Genomic DNA, 18396 nt, shown 5'->3' with positions numbered 1-18396 from the left:
TAACTTATCTTTTGTATTCTAAAAAAGATGTATTGCAACATCACCTGTATGTAAATGAAAGGGAGACACACAGTTATACCTTTAAAAGAAAAACTTGTGCCAAAGTCCATTTTTCAGCACATTTTACCAAGCGTTAGACATAGGTGCAGAAATCAGGCCATTCAGCCTATCAAATCTGCTCCACCACTCAATCATGGCTGATAAAAAGCCATAGCCAGCATTCGTAATATATTTCCAGCAAAAGGTGTATGCTTCCTCATCTTTCAGCGAAGGTGAAGCTTAGTTTAAATGTTTGTTTAATAATTCAGAGTTGACTAAACAAATTTTGTCACAATGATGGCAAGTGGAACTTTTTATTTTGTCCATTCTCAAAATACATTACAGTTATTCAGATATTGAGATATAAATGATCAGTTTGCTAATTACAGGACACTTGTAAAATTTAGGGATATTCAATGCACTGTTATTTAATGTTTGCTTTTATATTTAAAGGTCAAATTTTACATGAACTTTGTTAAGATTTGCAATCTACAAAAACTTATGACAAAAATAAGTCTCAGCATTTCTGCGCTGACATAAATAAGGATATTTTACTTTCATCCCAGAGTATCCTTCCAACAAAAATACTTTTCTGAATGTGGCACAATTTATCAACAGGGTCTCTACCATTCAAAGACACCAAATTTGAAAGATATCTTCAGAGGAATTCCAAGTACAATGTAGTTCTGAGAGTGGAAAAGGAATGATAGTGTTTTCTCACATCCTATTACCTACAAAAACTCCAGGAAAGGGCCTTGCAAATCTTTAAAAATGTTTAATATGCATGTGTCTAGCACAGTGGGCCATATTTTCTTGCAGCAACCTTCAAAGAAAATTTTACACATGGCAATCCTCAGAACTTCACAGGGTATTTCTTGACAAAATCTAGATGTATGTTTTGCACACTGAAATACATGAAGGGCTGTGGTAAAGCTGGTCAAGAGTAGCAGCATGCCATTGTGATGCATACAACACTACTGTGGTTCTCTATTTAAGCACAAAGCAGCAAACAGAATTGAAGGTGTTCACAATACATCAAGCACAAATTGCTTGAGGAGCTAATTGTGACATTCGAGAAAACAAGAAAGCAAAAGGGAGCCATGCAGGAAGATGGCTGATATATGCTCTTCATTTGAGAAATTTCTGTCTCAACCTCAAAAGCTCAGTAGAAAAGTTTGAAGAGATGGATCTTAGCCTTGGAGGGAGTTGGGTAATGATGTGCAGTTGGTTAGCTTTTCTTTTTATAGTTATTGCTTATGTAATGTAATAGTTTAATTTTGGAGAATTTGGTGCTACTGAGAGACCAGGTTCTCACAATGCACATACCTCAGTAAAAACCATCTCATGCAGAGAACTGTCCCAAAGTGCACTTTGAGATATGGGCCGTTATAGGTTCACAGTACAAATGTACTGCTTTGAGACACTTTAAGTACTAGTAAATTGAAGTTCTAAATATGGGTACTTTGTACTTAATGTGCAACAAGCCACCTCCAGCAGAAGCAGAGAGAATGTGGTTTCTATATTGTTCTGTCCAGAATGTGACCATTCAAGAATCAGTAAAAAAACTGTTTGTATTATGTACAAATTGGAATTAAATGGATGCAAATATGCAGATTTAGCAAAGGGAGACAGGAGTTATGTAGCATGATGATCTCCAATTATTGGAATTGGCTAGTAATAAGTATTACAGATATACTTAGACAATCAGATGAAGGTCATTCTCTCTAAAATGTCTACTTGCATAATGTATGTACAAGGTATATAGGCCTTGAGTAATGATGGCACAACGGTCAGTACTTATCATCATCAGTGAAACAGGCAGCAACATCAAGGTGCCTTGCACATATAGAATGAGATGGAAGTCCAAAAGTTGTAAATAATTCTGTATTTTCCAGAATTTGCATTGCTGAGGTCCCCAAAGTACAAACAGTGAACTGACAAAAATTTCTATTTTTTATACTGTTAGGCTCTCTATAAAAATCCCTTGAAGTGCTAAACTTTGTGAAATAAGACACAACTGAGATTTTAATGAAATACTATGTCCATTATGACAATTAAACACCTTCATTAGACTTGATAAGCTAATTTTATATCTGTGAATTGTCAATATTCCTAATTTTAACTGTTTTTAAAACATTTTTTATTAAGATATAGAAACTAATATGATGATCATTGACCACATTGTACTGAAATTTAAAAGTGAACATTGCCAATGTTTTTAATTTCCTGACTTGCTATTTGTGAGATTTCATGAATGTGTCTGGATTTTTTGTTATTTCATTATTGAACTCCCAATTTAAACTGCTATCAAGAAAGGGAAAATCCATGCCACAGAAATTATTAAAGAATTATGGAGAGCTTTTTTCAAGGTCAGCTGAGAAAACTGGACCTACTACAGTTAACAACTTCCAGCCAAATGTGGCACGTTATGAAACAATGATGTGACACAGAGAAATCCTCAGAAGGGAGAGAAGAAACTGGATTACAATTGTGGTAACCGGAGATTCTACAGTCAAGAGAACAGATTACCATTTTATAGATTCACACATGAAATATAGCACAGAAAAGACCCTTCGAACCATCAAGTCTGCATCAATGCAATTACCACTAAAAGTGCGCTAATCCCAATTTCTTGCACTTGCCCCATATCCTTGAATGTTACAATATTTGAAGTACAGGGTGACCACCATGTCCTTAGGTCCAGTTACTGCAGTTACAGTTAACTGCGGTTTACCGTGGCCAGAACATATTACATGGAACATTCCAGAACCAGGGGCCAGTGGACTGCTGGGAAGGTAAATTTCCCATATAAATGAATGGGTTTGCTACTTTCGTGGTTTTGGGCATCTGCGGTTCGTCTTGGAGAGTATCCCCCAGGAGGTAGATTTTTTTTTGAAAAGACAGTTGTAAGGCTTCCAGCTTCCAGCCTCCACCACATTGCAGATTCCCACCACACACAGTGAAAAAGATTCTTTTCTCCCTAAATCCCATCTGAATCTCCTGCCCCTTACCCTAAAACTATGCCATCTCGTGATTGACCCCTCAACCAAGAGGAACAGCTGCTCTCTATTCATCCTGTCCATACCCATTACATTCTTATTCTCAATCATATCCCCCTTCAGTCTTCTCTGTTCTAAAGAAAGGACAACAGAAAACCCACCAAACAATGGAAAAGCTAAATGTGTAAAAAGGCAAAGAAAAAATGCAATTGAGGGATTCACCAAGATGGGTTGCGGCAAGGCTGGAAATGGTGATGCTACAGAGGTAGCCTCTGTAATTTCAAGAAATTGGATTAATTGGGAGGCAATAGGAGGAATAACAGAAAATTATAGAAATACTCAGCCCAGAGTAGGGACCAGGGCAGGAAACAGAATTGGTAATGATCAAACAGTGTGTGAAAGATGGAAGACCATTTGACTGGAAATAACAGCTCATTTAGGCTGTTCAGTGAAGTGGACCGAAAACATAAACAGACGGGAGGAGCTGAGAATGGAGAAGAGATAGAGTTGGGTGATGTTACAGTATATGTGGAGCCTTATGTACTAACTTCAGAAGATAACATGAGGACAATATGCAAGTTTTGTTTCCTTTATTCCTCAATAGGATATAGAAACATCACTAGCAAGACCAGTATTTATTGCCCATCTCTAATTGCCCTTGACCGGAGTGTTTGTTAGAACACTTCTAGATGGCATTTAAGACACAACCACATTGCTTTGGATCTGGAGTCACATGTAGGTCAGACAAGATGGTGGAGTTCCTTTCCGAAAAGACATTAGTGAATAATATACATTGTTACAACAATAATAATTTCACAGTCACCATTACGCTGACATTTTCTGCAAGTCCAGAATTATTATTTCAATTGTCGTCAGAAAAGTAACACCGCACTGTCCGAAAGCATTCTCAAGTAATTCAGTTTAAGCCCCACCAGCTACAATTAGATTAGATTACATTACAGTGTGGAAACAGGCCCTTCGGCCCAACAAGTCCACACCGCCCCGCCGAAGCACAACCCACCCATACCCCTGTATTTACCCCTTACCTAACACTACGGGCAATTTAGCATGGCCAATTCACCTAACCTGCACATCTTTGGACTGTGGGAGGAAACCGGAGCACCCGGAGGAAACCCACGCAGACACGGGGAGAACGTGCAAACTCCACACAGTTAGTCGCCTGAGGCGGGAATTGAACACGGGTCTCAGGCGCTGTGAGGCAGCAGTGCTAACCACTGTGCCAACGTGCCGCCCACTATGGTAGAATTTGGGCCTTTTGCAAGGTTTGTGAAGGGGCCATGTCCTCAGATCATTAGCCTGGGTCTATGGAGTACTCATCCAGTGACATTATCACAACACCACCCTCAAGAAATAAGATAAAGGAGAGGAAGGAGAGTAATTCTGTGACTGATTCCAGATGCAAGATTATGTGAAGAAGAGAGAATTCACTGGAATATACTTTCAGACAGCACGGTCTTACTTTGCTGACAACAATCAAGATATTGGAGGAGGTGTGTTTGGTGAACCATATCAAAAGCTGCCCTGAGGTAGTGAACGGTTAGGCAGAATTCAGGCACCGTGGACTGTCATAGATATATGCAATACTAAACAGGGCCACTTTAATGCAATAGTAAGGGCAGAAATCTTATTATAAAAATCCATATGTAGGGGTCACAGAAACATTGGAATTGAAATAGGCAATGTCTTGACACAGTGCTAAACAGAAAAGCACAGCAAAGTCGAGAATTTACAGAGAGGGTGGGAATGGCTGAAAGGATATTGAGCCCTATTTAAACCAAACTTGTTTAAACACTGCAATGAGAGGAGATTAAATAGTTTGCAATATGGGGCTAAGAACGGAGACTGGGAAGTTGAAAAGGTGACTCTGATGGACAGGATAAACCCAAAAGAGAACGTGAGGAAAATTAGGGAAAAATGGAGTGCATTGCTATGGCCAAGTATAGGATGACTGGAGGGGAGGAGGCAGAAGTCAAGGAGGATACAGGACCAGCTGAATGTAAACCTTCATACTGAAATCCATATCTTGGACAAGTTGAAGACCTTGTACTTAAGAGTAAATAGCTGGTAGCAAAGGGGGGGGGGGGGGGGGGAAGTCAGTGATTACCTTTGCGTTTCAGGATAAACTAAGAGAATGAGAAGATTTAGCCAAATGCAACAAGGCTCACGAGTCCTTTGCATTGTCTAGAAAGGCCTGACAGTGAATAACAAAAATAAGTGCACACCAAATATGTTCATGTTTCAGGCCTTGTACCTAATTAGGTGAAGATGAGAATGATGCGAGATTAAGGGAGTTAAGTGGGTGAAGAGCAGCAAATACAGACGTGAGGGAGCAAGTGAACTATTCAAAATGAAAACTTAAAGCCAAAGTAATTGAAAGTTTGAAAAGTTCTAACAGTTAGAAATAGCCTCCCAAGATCAAATGTATAAGGAAACAGGTCTGGTGAAGCATGCAAGGAACTGATCAAAGATGGCCTTGCCTTATGACTGACACAATGGGAATTGACACTGCATGAAGCAAAAGTTGAGTTGGGTTAGGATAATTACATGTATGACATCATATTAAGGAAGAGATTAAGAAGTTCAGTGAACTAAACGCATAGCAAGGCTGGAAGTCAAACTGAAATCACAGAGGTTCAGAAACACTCCATGCTTCACTGTTTTCACTGCTCAGTCTCTGCACTAAAGCTCAGTCTCAAACTCAAAAAGAATCTTGGTTGGAATGATAATGGACATGGAGAGGTGAGAGGCAAATGAGATACGGGGCTCAAATGGAAGAGGACGTACCAAAATAAGTAAGATGATAGACAGAGGAAGGAGGGGTGGTGATGGCCTAGTGGTATTATTGTTAGGCTATTAATATGTAGACCTATAGCAGATGGTGGAATTTGAATTCAATAAAATAAAAATCTGGAAGTAAAAATCTACTGATGCCATGAAGCAGTTATCAACTGTCAGAAAAAAAAAAACATCTGGTTCTTTACTGTCCTTTAAGGAAGGAACCTGCCGTCCCTACCTGGTCTGGACGACATGTCACTCAACTGCCCTCTGGGCAATTAGGATGGGCGATGGATGCTGGCTAGTCAGCTCAACCCACATCCCATGAATGAATAAAATCGTAACATTTAGTGATAAAGACCATCTTGCACTGCAGCAATTCAGTGAGGCTAGTAAAAGGGGTTTGGAAGTGAAGTAGTACAATTTATAGGGCAAAATTTTTGTCAAGTATTTATGACATTAATCTAATTATCCACATTTCTTTGTAATCCACAATGAAGACTCCAAAGGAGGTAACCTGTACAGGAGAGCAAAAAGATTTTTTTAAAAAAAGTAAACCACAGGATTGGTGCAGGAGCTTTAAGTTTGCATCATTAGCATGACTTGCCAATATTATAAGCTATATTGAAATATTGGCATCATCTGAACCAAATCAGCAACATTGCTACAGCAAGAGTTAATACAACATTGGAAGGAGATTTACATTTGACAGTAACATTTCAGAACAACCAAAGCTATCATATTAAACAGAGAAGTCAGAATATTCCAAAGATTCAAGGATAGTTTGTGAAAATGCAATTTCTCACAACAAACTTTATAAACAGCTGCAGTTTTCATCTCAACTTCAATATTAAGATGACTTTATCGAAAATATAAAATGTTGGAACATTGTTACTTTATAAAGTAACTGATATGAATGTTTGAAAATCCACTGTAGACATCAGTCCTGATATTGGGCCAGAACTTACAATACATGAATTTTGAACATGATCCCTTCAATTGGTCAATATTAAAACATGGTCAGGTATCTGACAGAAACCATCAATTCAAATCAAACATTGCTCAGAGGATATGATAGAATGACACGCATGTTAATGATCAGTAATTAGAGTTCAAAGTGGCATCCAAAGAGGTTACCTAAACAACTTTAAAGATCAACATTTAATCATCAAACTACTTTTAAGGACAAAAACTTACCGATTTTAAAATTTCAGATCTTCTCTTTGATTGAAGGACATTGATCTGATATGGAGCAAAAATGAACAAATACTGTATTAAAACTTAAACATTAGCTAGCACTGGCAGAATTATATTCAATCACAATCTATAACTGCATGACCTAAACATCCTACACTGTACCATCAAACCAAGACAGTTACATGAAGAGTACAGTGGGCCTACCAGGACTCGCACCAGTGAAGCCAAAAGACAGGACTACTTTCATGGTAAACATTGACTGCAGTATGCAACAGGCAGGGTGAAGTAATCCCACAAACAATGACTTAACATATGAAGAACATTTGAGGACTCTGGGTCTATACTTGGAGTTTAGAAGGATGAGGGGAGGGGATCTAAGTTAACTTATGGAATACTGAATGGACATTGGAAAGATGTTTCCATTGGTAGGAGAAACTAGGACCTGAAGGCACAGCCTTAGAGTAAAGGAAAGACCTTGTAGAAAAAAAAACAGATAAGGAGAAACTTCTTCAGCCAAAGTGGTGAATCTGTGCAATGCTTTGCCACAAAAGGCTGTGGAGGCCAGGTCATTGAGTATATTGAAGACTGCGATAGGTTCTTAATTGATGCAAGGAATCAAAATTTACAGGGAGAAAGCAGGAGAATGGGGTTGAAAAACGTATCAGCCAGATTGAATGTTACAGAAGACTTGATGGGCCAAATGGCCTAATTTCTACTCCAATGTCTTATGGTCATGATCAATGCTCTCCATCCTGCAACATCCAGACAGAAATGATGGACAATTAAAAAACTTACTGGATTAAGAGACTCCAGAAACATCCCCAACATCAATTAATAGGGGAGCCCAGCACTTCAGTGCAATAGAGGAGGTTAAAGCATTTTCGAGCCAAAAGGCCAAGCAGACAATCCATCTGCTTCTGAGGCCCACAAATCACAAATACCAATCTTCAGTCAATTTGATCCACTCTCACGTAATCAAGGAACAGATGAAGGCAATAGCCACTGCAAAAGCAATGAGCCCTGATAATATTCAGGCAACAGTCCTGAAAATTTAAGCTCCAGAATGTCTTGGCACTTATGGCCAAGCTATTCCAGTAAAGTTACAACACAAACATCTACCCAACAATGTGGCAAGTGGCTCAGGCGATCCTATACACAAAAGGCAAGACAATCCAATCCAGCCAATTAGTGTCAATCATCAGGAATGATGAAAGATGTCATTGACAATTCTATCAAACAGCACTTACTGTGCAATACAGGCAGTTCCTGGGTTGCAAACAGGTTCTGTTCTAAAGTCTGTTCGCAAGTCAACTTGTACACAAGTCAGTCAGAACTCAACACAAGACAATATAAAATCGCTGTTCTTAAGACAGACACTCAAATCTGAGACTGCCTGTAGTAATCTACGCACTGATACTCAGTTTGGATTGAAGTGGGGCATTCAGCTTCTGACCGCATTGCGATCTCTGCCCAAACATGAGCAAAAGAGCTGAACTCCAAAAAGGGAGCGAGGATAATTTTCCTTAGCATCACTAGATTGTGAAGATTGAAGGAGCCCAAGCAAACTGGATTGAATGAGATTCAGAGGAGCGCACTGCCCTGGTTGGAGTCAGACCTCACAAAAAGGATGATTGTTGCAGTTGTTAGGCAAGTCAGATACTAGGAATTCTGTGGTATGTAACACCTGACTCCCCAGTGCCTGTCCACCATAGACAAAGGCACAAGGAGAAGTGTTTTGCAATAGTTCGCCACTTACCTGGATACATGCAGCTCCGATAACAGCTTAATACGGTTATGAAGGTGTAGAAGTGTACTGTACCTTTGAGAGTGTGAAGGACCTAGCAAGCACACAGTGCTGCAGAATTTACAATGTAACTTTTGGTTCAGCAGCTAGCACTGGCTGAGTTGCTAAGAGACAAAAACGCTAATTCGACCATTTAGTTTAAATTATACCCCAAAATACCAATCTTCAATCAAGTTTGAATTGAGTATATTGACAATATTAAAAACCAATGAAACAATCCATTGCTCTGGGATATAAAACCGGGAAAAATTGAACAGTTGAAGGGAAAACTGCCAAGCTATCAGCATGTACAGACTGCCCGAAACACAGCTTTCTTAAAAGATACATTTATCAACGACCTATGAAAGGGAAATCATAAAAAGAAAAAAATCTCCAGAGGAAAATACAAAGATTCGATAGCTGCCTGGTTTTGAAATTTGAATTTTGTGAAATCCTACTTGGGGGGGGGGGGTTATCAAACTAGTATTATGGAAGGGAAAGTAAAAGATAAGTTAGAGGAAAATGTTGTAAATAGTTGTTCAGTAATTATTCTCTGTTAGACTTTAAGAAATAAAGTTGTTAATTTTTACTTTAAATAGTTCTTCGCCTCTCGTATTTTCATAGATTACTGCATGGGATAAATCTTTTCTGTGTTGCTGGTTTAAATTAAGCAGGAGTGTTTACCCCATGTTGTAACAAGACCATACAGGGCAAAGTTGCCTGATTGACTGGCATCCCTTTTAACATTTTCAACATTCACTCCTCACACCAATGGCAGTTGGAAGTGTGTACCATTTACAAGAAACAGTGCAACAAGTCACTAACAGTACTTTCCATGTCCATGACAACTGCTACCCAGGAAGAGGTGGGCAGCAAATACATGGAAGAACCACCAGGATCTGCAAATTCCCCTCCAAGCCTCACATCATCCTGATTTGGGCTATTCATTCAATGTAGTCACATCAAAAATCTGTGAATCCCAACACCTCCGTCCCCCAACAACCTTGCGAGGATATGTACACCAGATGGATTGCAGCAGTTCAAAGAGATGGCCCATGACAGCCTTCTCAAGGGCAATTAAGGATTGACAGTAAATGCTTCCCTAGCCAGCATCCCAAGAAAGCTTAAACATTTATTCAATCTTTATTAACATAGAGCTCAGGACATCAAATAACTCAAGTAGGATGCAAGAGATCACATTCTTCTTTGATGGAGCTATAACATTATTCACAATATCTCCAAAGAGTTACCAGACTAAAACAAATTATGTGGCTGTTAACAGTACAGGCATGACTAACAGATTAGATTAAATATCACAGTCAACTAGAACTGACTAAGTCCTCCTAAAGACTGTCAGATGAATGCATGGCACACCGGACGCATCTAATTGATGAAACACTTGAATGGAACACAGTCAGGAGAAGTAGGACCTTCATGGAAGCAGAGATAACCAAATCCATGTTAAATATAATCCTAACAATTTAGCCAACTAGAAAATTGTTAAGTAAGCAGTCAATTAACAATGCTTTTTTTGAAACAGAACTGGCAATACTTGACCTCCCCACTGATCGAGGCGATCCGTGACAGATTTTAAAGTTTGCTCATTTATTTTAAAGGCAAAGTCCAACTCTTTTACTTACACACTAAGATATAACCGTTACAGATTAATTGAAAAGAGCCCAACAAGAGTCTGAATTGGCATCGGCAGATCAAAAAATCAGATGGCACTTATATTCTGCTTCTTGGGCTGATTGAGATTTCTTTAAACTTAGAAGAGCCACCAGCTAACCACAAGCTGCTTTTCAGTTGTCAATGCAGTTGTCAATTCAACATTTACAATGGATGGTGTCCATTTAATAAAACCAAAGTATTGCAGACAATGGAAATCTGAAATAAAGACAAAGTGCTGAAGCTTAGAAGAAAAGTTATATCAGGACATTAAATCCATTTCCCTCTCCCTCGCCAGACCTGCTGAGTTTGAGTATTTTTTGGGTTTACATTCAACCTTGGTAACTATATTTATCGCCCCCAAGTGATTTGATTTGAACTGGAAAACAAGTTTAAATTAAGTTCAGGAGCCAAATGCAATCAACTGCTTTCATACTTCAATTTGTACTTGTGTTGCCACAACTTCTGATATTTGCTTCAACCAGCACCATGGTTTTCAACATCCCTTGTTCTTTGTTGGCACTGCATCATATATCACCACAAATTCCCACCTGCCTCATCCTTCTCCTCAAATGTCTGCCCTTTATTCTGGGTCAGCTTTTTTCAAACCACTGTCCAAGCTCTCTCATCCTACATCCACACCACCTCAGTTGTCAATTAATTCCTTTTTTTTGTAAATATATTTATTTGCAAAATTTTTTAAACTTTACAAATATAAAATTAATGAAAAATACAATCAGTATAATAAAAACAAAAATAAAACACAAATTACAATACAACTACTGTCTACCAACTACTAACCTACCCTATAATACAAAACAAACCCTAACACTGTACAAAGCAATACCAAAAAAAAAGCAAAAAATTTTTTAAAAAACACAAAATACAGAACTGCTATGCTCAGCACAAAGTTCCCAAAAAGAGAACGGGAGTATTGTATATATACACCCGTATTAACTCAGGAGACTCCCTCCAGGGCCGAGGGCTTGACAAATCTAGCCAACCTGGTTAGACAAACGCCTTCGTTAGGATAACTGACAAATCTATATCCAAATAACTCAAGTAGGGCTGCCATGTCTTATAAAAATGGACTGTCGTGTGGTGCATCATGTTGTAAAAAAGTCCAAGGGAATGTGCTCCACAATTAATTTCTGCCATCCCAGCAAGCCCAGCGGGTTCTCAGACACCCAATTCATCAGAATATTCTTCCATGCACAGTATGCAAGAATATTAAATAGTTTCTTCCCATGCCAGTCTAAAGATGGTAAATTTGGTAGACCCAAGAGGAGAGATATCGGGTCTACTTTGACTTCAATCCTCAATACCCTCCCTATTTCTCCTGCCACAGTTCTCCAATAAACAAGGAGCCTGTGGCATGTCCAGAAGCAATGGGTAAGAGTACCTATACTTATTTTGCATTTGGGGCACACTGAAGATGCCCCTTTTTTAAACTTCACCAGACGGTCTGGTGCCAGATGAGTCCTGTGCAGACCTTTTAACTGCGTAGCGCATGTCCTATTACAGATTGAGATCTTTCGAGTATTCTCCCATATGTTCCCCCATGTTTTAGAAGAGATTTCCACGCCTAGCTCTTGCTCCCAGACCTCTCATAACCGGTTAATATCCTGCCAGGCCCTGCCACTCAACAAGCGATAGAGGCCACTAACCGAAAGGGTGCTTGTGGAACGTAGCAACAACTTCTCTGTATCGGGCTTATAGGGCTTAGTGAGAAGCATAGTCTTCTTCTGGGTGAAATCCCTAACATGAAAAAAAAATGGGAAACGATCTCTGCTGGGTAACCCGTACTTGCAGCTCAGTTGCTCAAAAGACATCATAACCTCCCCCTCAAACAAGTCTCCCGAACTAGAAACTCCTCTCACTGCCCATAGTTTGAACCCTGAGTCCATCTTCCCTGGTTGGAACCCTGGCATGCCTACTATAGGTTAAAGTGGCAATATCTTGGATAAACAACCCTCACTCTGACGTATCGCCCTCCATGCCTTGACTGTACTAATGACAATGGCATTCTGGTAGTGGTCCGTAACTGTCCTCATCTTGTCATGAACAATAGGTTAATAAGACGGCACTTTGCTTGGGAGGCTTCAATATCCAGCCATATTGAGTTTGGATCGTTACCTACCCAATCACAGACAAAGGACAGCAGGGAACTCAATTGATCTTTCTGATGTCTGGGAAATCAACTCCTCCCCCTCCTTGATGCAACTGCAATTTAGTAAGTTTGATGAGGGGCCGCTCATGATGCCAAGGAACCAAACCACCCCATAAGCTTCAGCAGCATTGACCTGGGAAACATTATAGGGAGCACACGCATGGGATAAAGCAAACGAGGAAGAACATTCATCTTAATGAAAGATATTCGGCCCAGCCATGAAATTGGAAGAGCCTCCCATCTCTGGAGATCTTGCTTAATATTGTCGAGCAAGTGAGCTAAGTTAGTCCAAAATAACAGATCAAACTTGGGAGTAACAAAAAATGCCTAGGTATCGGAACCCTGCCAGTGACCCCTGGGAGGTCCAGGTTCTTAAAGGTCTCCATTTTAGCACTCCTGTCTTCGCAACCTTCTGACTGATACAATTCAGAGTAAAAGCTCCAAAAAGCCTCATGAATCTTTTTAGCATTGTATGCAAGGACCCCGGCACTGTGTCTGATTGCAGTAATGGATTGGGGAGCATGCTTTTTCTTAGTCAGGGACGCTAAATACTTCCCTGGCCTATCCCCATATTCGAAAAGCCTTTGTCTAGCAAAAGCAAGTTCTTTCTTTGCGTTTTGTGTCAATATCGAATTCAAGGCAGCCCGGAGAGCCGTGATTCACCATAGCTTTGTCAAAATGATCCGCCGTAGCAAAATGTGCCGCCTCGGCGGCTTTCAATCGCGCGTCTCAAGTAGACGCTGCTGTTCCTCCTTCTGTCGTTTCCAGCTAGGCGAACAGGAAATAGTTAATCCCCTAGAAAAGGCCTTAGCAGTCTCCCACAGCAGAAACAGACTACTAGCCGTGCCCGAGTTGATAGTCAAGAATTCCTGAAACTCCTTCAAAAAGTATTCCACAAATTTGGAATCCTTAAGGAGAAAAGGGTCCAAACACCAGTGCCGCAAACCTAGCCCTTCACTCTTGGCCTTAACCTCCAAATATACGGCCGTGTGATCAGAGATAGCTATATTCCCAATTTTACAACCCATAATCAAATCCAGAAGGGCCGAGGGAGCCAGAAGGAGGTCAGTCCTCGTGTGACATTTATGTGGGTTTGAAAAAAAAAGGTGAAGTCCCTGCTGGTAGGGTGAAGACATCTCCAAATTTCCACCAGCCCCAACTCCTCGCACAAGTCAACCACCTGCTTGGCCTGCGAAGAAATAGTTGGGGACCCACAAGGCAACCTGCCCACTGTCTGATCCAAAAGACAATTAAAATCCCCCCCCTATAATAATGTGCCATGTTCCAACAGCACTCAACTTAGAGAAAACACTAATCAAACATTTGAGGGGATGTGCAGGAGGGCAGTGGACATTTAAAATGTCCTATTCTTCCCCATGTATCAGGGCTTTAAGTATCACAAACCGTCCCTGCTCATCTTTCACCTGCTCTAATAATATGAACGGCATATTTTTCTGGATAAGTACTGCCACTCCCCTACTTTTAGTAGTAAAGGATGAAATAAAAAACTCCGGTCATAATCCCCCTGTTGTAATTTAAGGTGTTCCCCATCATCAAGATGGGTTTCCTGCAACAAAGCGATATCAACCCTTTTCCTCTTAAGGCTAGAAAGCACTTTTTTCCTTTTAACAGGCGAATGACTTCCCTTAATGTTCCAGGTGCACCATTTAATAAGAAACTTAGCCATATCCCCTTTCAGACACCCTTGAACCCCTTGGAGGGAGAACCCTGCTTACAAAGTGCTGAGCATAAGTAAATAAAGACTCAGAATTGAAAAACAATATATATAAAAAACTACTCTATCATAACTATAAACACTACCAAAAAAAACCACAAAGAAAATCAACTATAAAACCTTGAATGGAAGATTCTTTCCCCTGCCCATAGGCGGCACTCACCCTACCCATCCCCTCCTTCACAGCTCCCTCAAACCCGGACTGTACCCCAGCCTTAGGCCAGAAAAAAAACGAGATGATCCTTAAATCAACAGAAAAAAGACAAAGTCAGGATGAGCACTCCACCCATCCCTGGCTTCATGTCACCCCTACTTGTGACTAAAAAAGAAACAGAACAAACAAAAAAAAGGGGAAGAGACAACAAAGAACATTCACAAAAATTCCCATCAGAAAGTCCAGTTAATAAAAAAATAGGACAACTTATCCCCTTTACAAAAAGGAAATTATTAGGGAAAAAGAAAGGAATAAAAAAAAAGGAAGAGGAATCATGGGAAAGATAGAAAAGAGAACAAACATTAACATTAACTGTATTCTTCAGGCCAATCCGTCTATTTTAAAGTGTCCACAAAGTTTTTAGCTTTATCTGCTGAGTCAAATGTATAAACTGAGTCCTCGTGGCTGAAATGAAGCACTGCAGGGTATCTCATGGAGTACTGGAATCCCAGGTTACTCAGCCTCTTTTCAATTTCAAATAACTTCCTCTTTTGAATTACAGCTGTTGAGAAATCCTGGAAAAACATGATTTTTGACCCCTTGTACAGCAGTGCCTGCTGATCTTTTCCCAGGGATCTGGAAGCTTCTATGACTTTTTGCTTGTCCTTATATGAATGGAAGTGTATTAGGACTGAGCGGGGGCGCTGCACCAGCCCTGACCTGTGCACTGTAACCCGATAAGCCCTTTCAATCTGTCGCCTGCTGGACTCTATGTGAAGGCCCAAAAACTTCGACAGCTAGTTTTCAAAGAAGTTGACTGGCTGCTCACCTTCAGGGAGCCCGACAATTCGGAGATTTATCCTCTGACCTCGATTTTCGAGGTCGTCAATATGATTTCGCGAGGCCCGTGCCTCTCGCTCCAGCAGCTGGATCCGACTGGATGAGGACTCCATCGCAGCTTCCAAGACCTTAGTTCGATCCTCCACCTCCTCCAGCTGCTCCCAGAGGGCCTGGATCTCCTGCTCATGCTTCTGCAGGATGGTTGCAATAGGTTGGACCTAGGCACGAATCTCCCCATGGATCTCCTCAATCGCAGCCCAACTTTCAAGGTAAGTCTCTCCATCGCCGCAGCCAATTTCTATGAGTGTGTCAGGTCCCCGGGGGGTTCAGGAGAGGTTGCTGCTGCTGCAGTCTCTGGTGTGGTAGGTGCTGCAGGGGAGTGTCCGCCCTGCTGCTGTTTGTTTGCTCTTTTTCCCACTGGCATCCTTCCCACTCCCAAATATTAACAAATATGTGATATCTGAGGTTTTAAAATAATAATTCTACCACATGAGTTGGCCAGAGATGGCAAAAAACACCAATATGCCTTAGCTGTCCACAGCAGTTCTACAGAATCGCCACCATCTTGCCGAGTCAATTAGTTCCCTCTTAAAAAAACACAATCTGATAGAAAAAGACTTCAGCGTAACAAGCTATTTTCTGGTAAAAGTAATGAAATATATGTTGTTTTCTATGCCAAAACCAACTTGGGGGAAATGGAGATAGCCAGAGATTGAGAAGGGTGCACTGTTATAAATCTCACATTCAACGTGTCTGCCGGTCATGTAAGTCTTTCTATGTCTGTGCTGATGTGTTGCATCTTTAGTAAACATGATAGTGGAGTTTTAAAAAACCCTGCAGAAAACAGGTTAAAAAGAACAGTAATGCACTTTACTGCTTTAAAAAATACAAATTAAGTTTAAGGAAGACTTTGGATTCAATTTCCATCTTCCATAGTGCATGTGTCATTTCCTCAGCTAAGAACTACTCTGCATTCTTTACTCGGTTTTTTTGCTGCTCAATGATGAAATCAGCATTTTTGGCGACATGGCTGAAAGTACAGAAAATAACAAGTCAAGTCACAAAGATAAAACAACAAAACAGAAAGCAAAAGAATTAATAAAAAGGGCAAGATTGATAGTGAAAAGACAAAACTGAAGTCAAAATCAAAATTTAAGTACAATGCTGAGAAATGAGGAGAAACAAAAGCTATAAAAGATTAAAATCAACAATTTATAAATTACTAACATTGTACTGAAACACTTGTACCAATGCAAAGTAATTTCGAATTCACATTGACACAAAAGTCTAAGTGATTCAGGTATTGATGAGACAAAGCACTTCAGATGTTGGTCTCCTATACTGAAGCTCTCACACCATACTGCTTGGCAACAGAAGAAATAGAACTTCAGCCTAGCAGTATTAACGTTGCAGTATCTTGAAGCTCTACAGTTTGTTCCTTTTAACTATTTTAAACTCTAGAATTCTGGGTGTACTTAACAGAATACTTTATTTCTTAAAAACAGTACTCACTCTGAAGCAACAATAAAATTTAAAAAAAAGGATAAAAATGAGAAAACAAATACACAAAGCCTTGGACTACCCATGAGCAATGTCATGGGAAAGTGGATACACTCCAAAAGAAACTGGAATATGCTGATCTCTTGAGAACCTCTCACTTTCATAAATCATGGAATTTTAGGATAGGCTTTTTTGCAGTTATTCTTTCAAACACACATGGATACATCAACAGAAAACAGTGTGAACATCTGCTTATGCTGTTTCTCGAAGATTTGCACTCAATTTCTGCCAAAATTGAACAAACTCTGCAGAAATTCCAGGCATTTTCCCATCAGTGTGACTGCTGTGTATAATAAGCATGCTTATTTAATCAAGACTGCAGGCTAACAGTTCTGTGATTAATAAATGTATTCTCAAATGTACATGTTCCATCACTTTTTCAATATAAATAAGAGAAAATTTTTAGTAAATCCTGAAACTGAACCAACATGTTCATTCTAAAAAAGGAGACTTAAACAATCCATGTCTTTTTTAACATATAATTTCAGTTAAATCATATTGTAAACTTTTGCTATACATTCTGTGTCTTATGATCTTATATTCCACAACCACCTGAAGGAGCAGCACTCCGAAAGCTAGTACTTCCAAATAAACCCATTGGACTATAAGCTAGTGTTGTATGGTTTTTAACTCTGCCAAATGAGTTAACAATAATCCTCACAAGAATTTTTTTTTACACCTGAAAAAATGTTGACTGGCCAAAGAGGTTAAATATGCTTTAGGGGAGATCCAAGATGGCGGCGACTCAGCAAGTCTGAGTCTATAGTGCTCCTCCCAAGACCTAGGCAAAGTGGGCCACCCTCCTCCACCACACTCACCAAATCAATTAAAAATAATTTTTACTTAATTTTTACTTAATTAGTGGTTCAGTACTAAATTTAAACAGTTCAGTCTCCTGTAAAAATGACTGGGGGAAAGGAACCCACAGCTCTCAGCAAGCAGGAACCCCTCCCCCATCCTCCCCAGCTGCAGCAGAGGCATCCGCAGTCGCCCCGGGGGATTTGCCTACAGTGGTGAGCCTCGCAGAAATAATCTCCAAACTCGATGTGAAGATCGATGCTTTCATTGAAGAGTGCCAAAGTCGATGGAATTCATTCTCGGCCGATTCTCGAGGTCGTCGAAAAAATATTCGTTTGCTGGGCCTTCCGAACAGGAAGAAGGAGGCCAGCTTACAAGGTTCCTTGAACAGTGGCTTCCGCAGTTATTGAATCTGGAGGCAGGATCAGGCCAGGTAAAGGTAGAATGGGCCTACCGGGTTGCAATACGCGGGCCCAGCTCAAATCATCGCCCCCGTCCAGGCCTGTTCCGGCTACAGAGCTATAAAATGAGGCAGATGCTTTTGGAAGCCTCCAGATATCTTTGGAAAGATCCCCAAGCCATGACTTATAAAGGATCCAAGATTATGTTATTTCAGGGCTTTTCCCCAGCTTTGGTCCGAAAGAGGAAGGCGTTTGA

General features: G+C 40.2%; 1 protein-coding gene across 1 annotated transcript in view; it reads right to left on the bottom strand.

Moving 5' to 3' along the window:
* The window catches only part of LOC122556380 (arf-GAP with coiled-coil, ANK repeat and PH domain-containing protein 2-like), a 181625-nt gene that overhangs the window by 64914 nt on the left and 98315 nt on the right, over window positions 1-18396 (bottom strand). The window contains exon 7 of the mRNA XM_087993958.1: window positions 7032-7076. Coding sequence (XP_087850084.1) covers window positions 7032-7076 — 45 coding nt within the window. The remainder of the gene's footprint in view (window positions 1-7031; window positions 7077-18396) is intronic.

The sequence above is a fragment of the Chiloscyllium plagiosum genome, unplaced genomic scaffold (assembly GCF_037043375.1).
Source record: "Chiloscyllium plagiosum isolate Xiang-an unplaced genomic scaffold, Cpla_swu_hap1 HiC_scaffold_13, whole genome shotgun sequence".
Classification (NCBI taxonomy): Eukaryota; Metazoa; Chordata; class Chondrichthyes; order Orectolobiformes; family Hemiscylliidae; genus Chiloscyllium; species Chiloscyllium plagiosum.
This window is presented reverse-complemented; position numbering and strand designations above follow the sequence as displayed.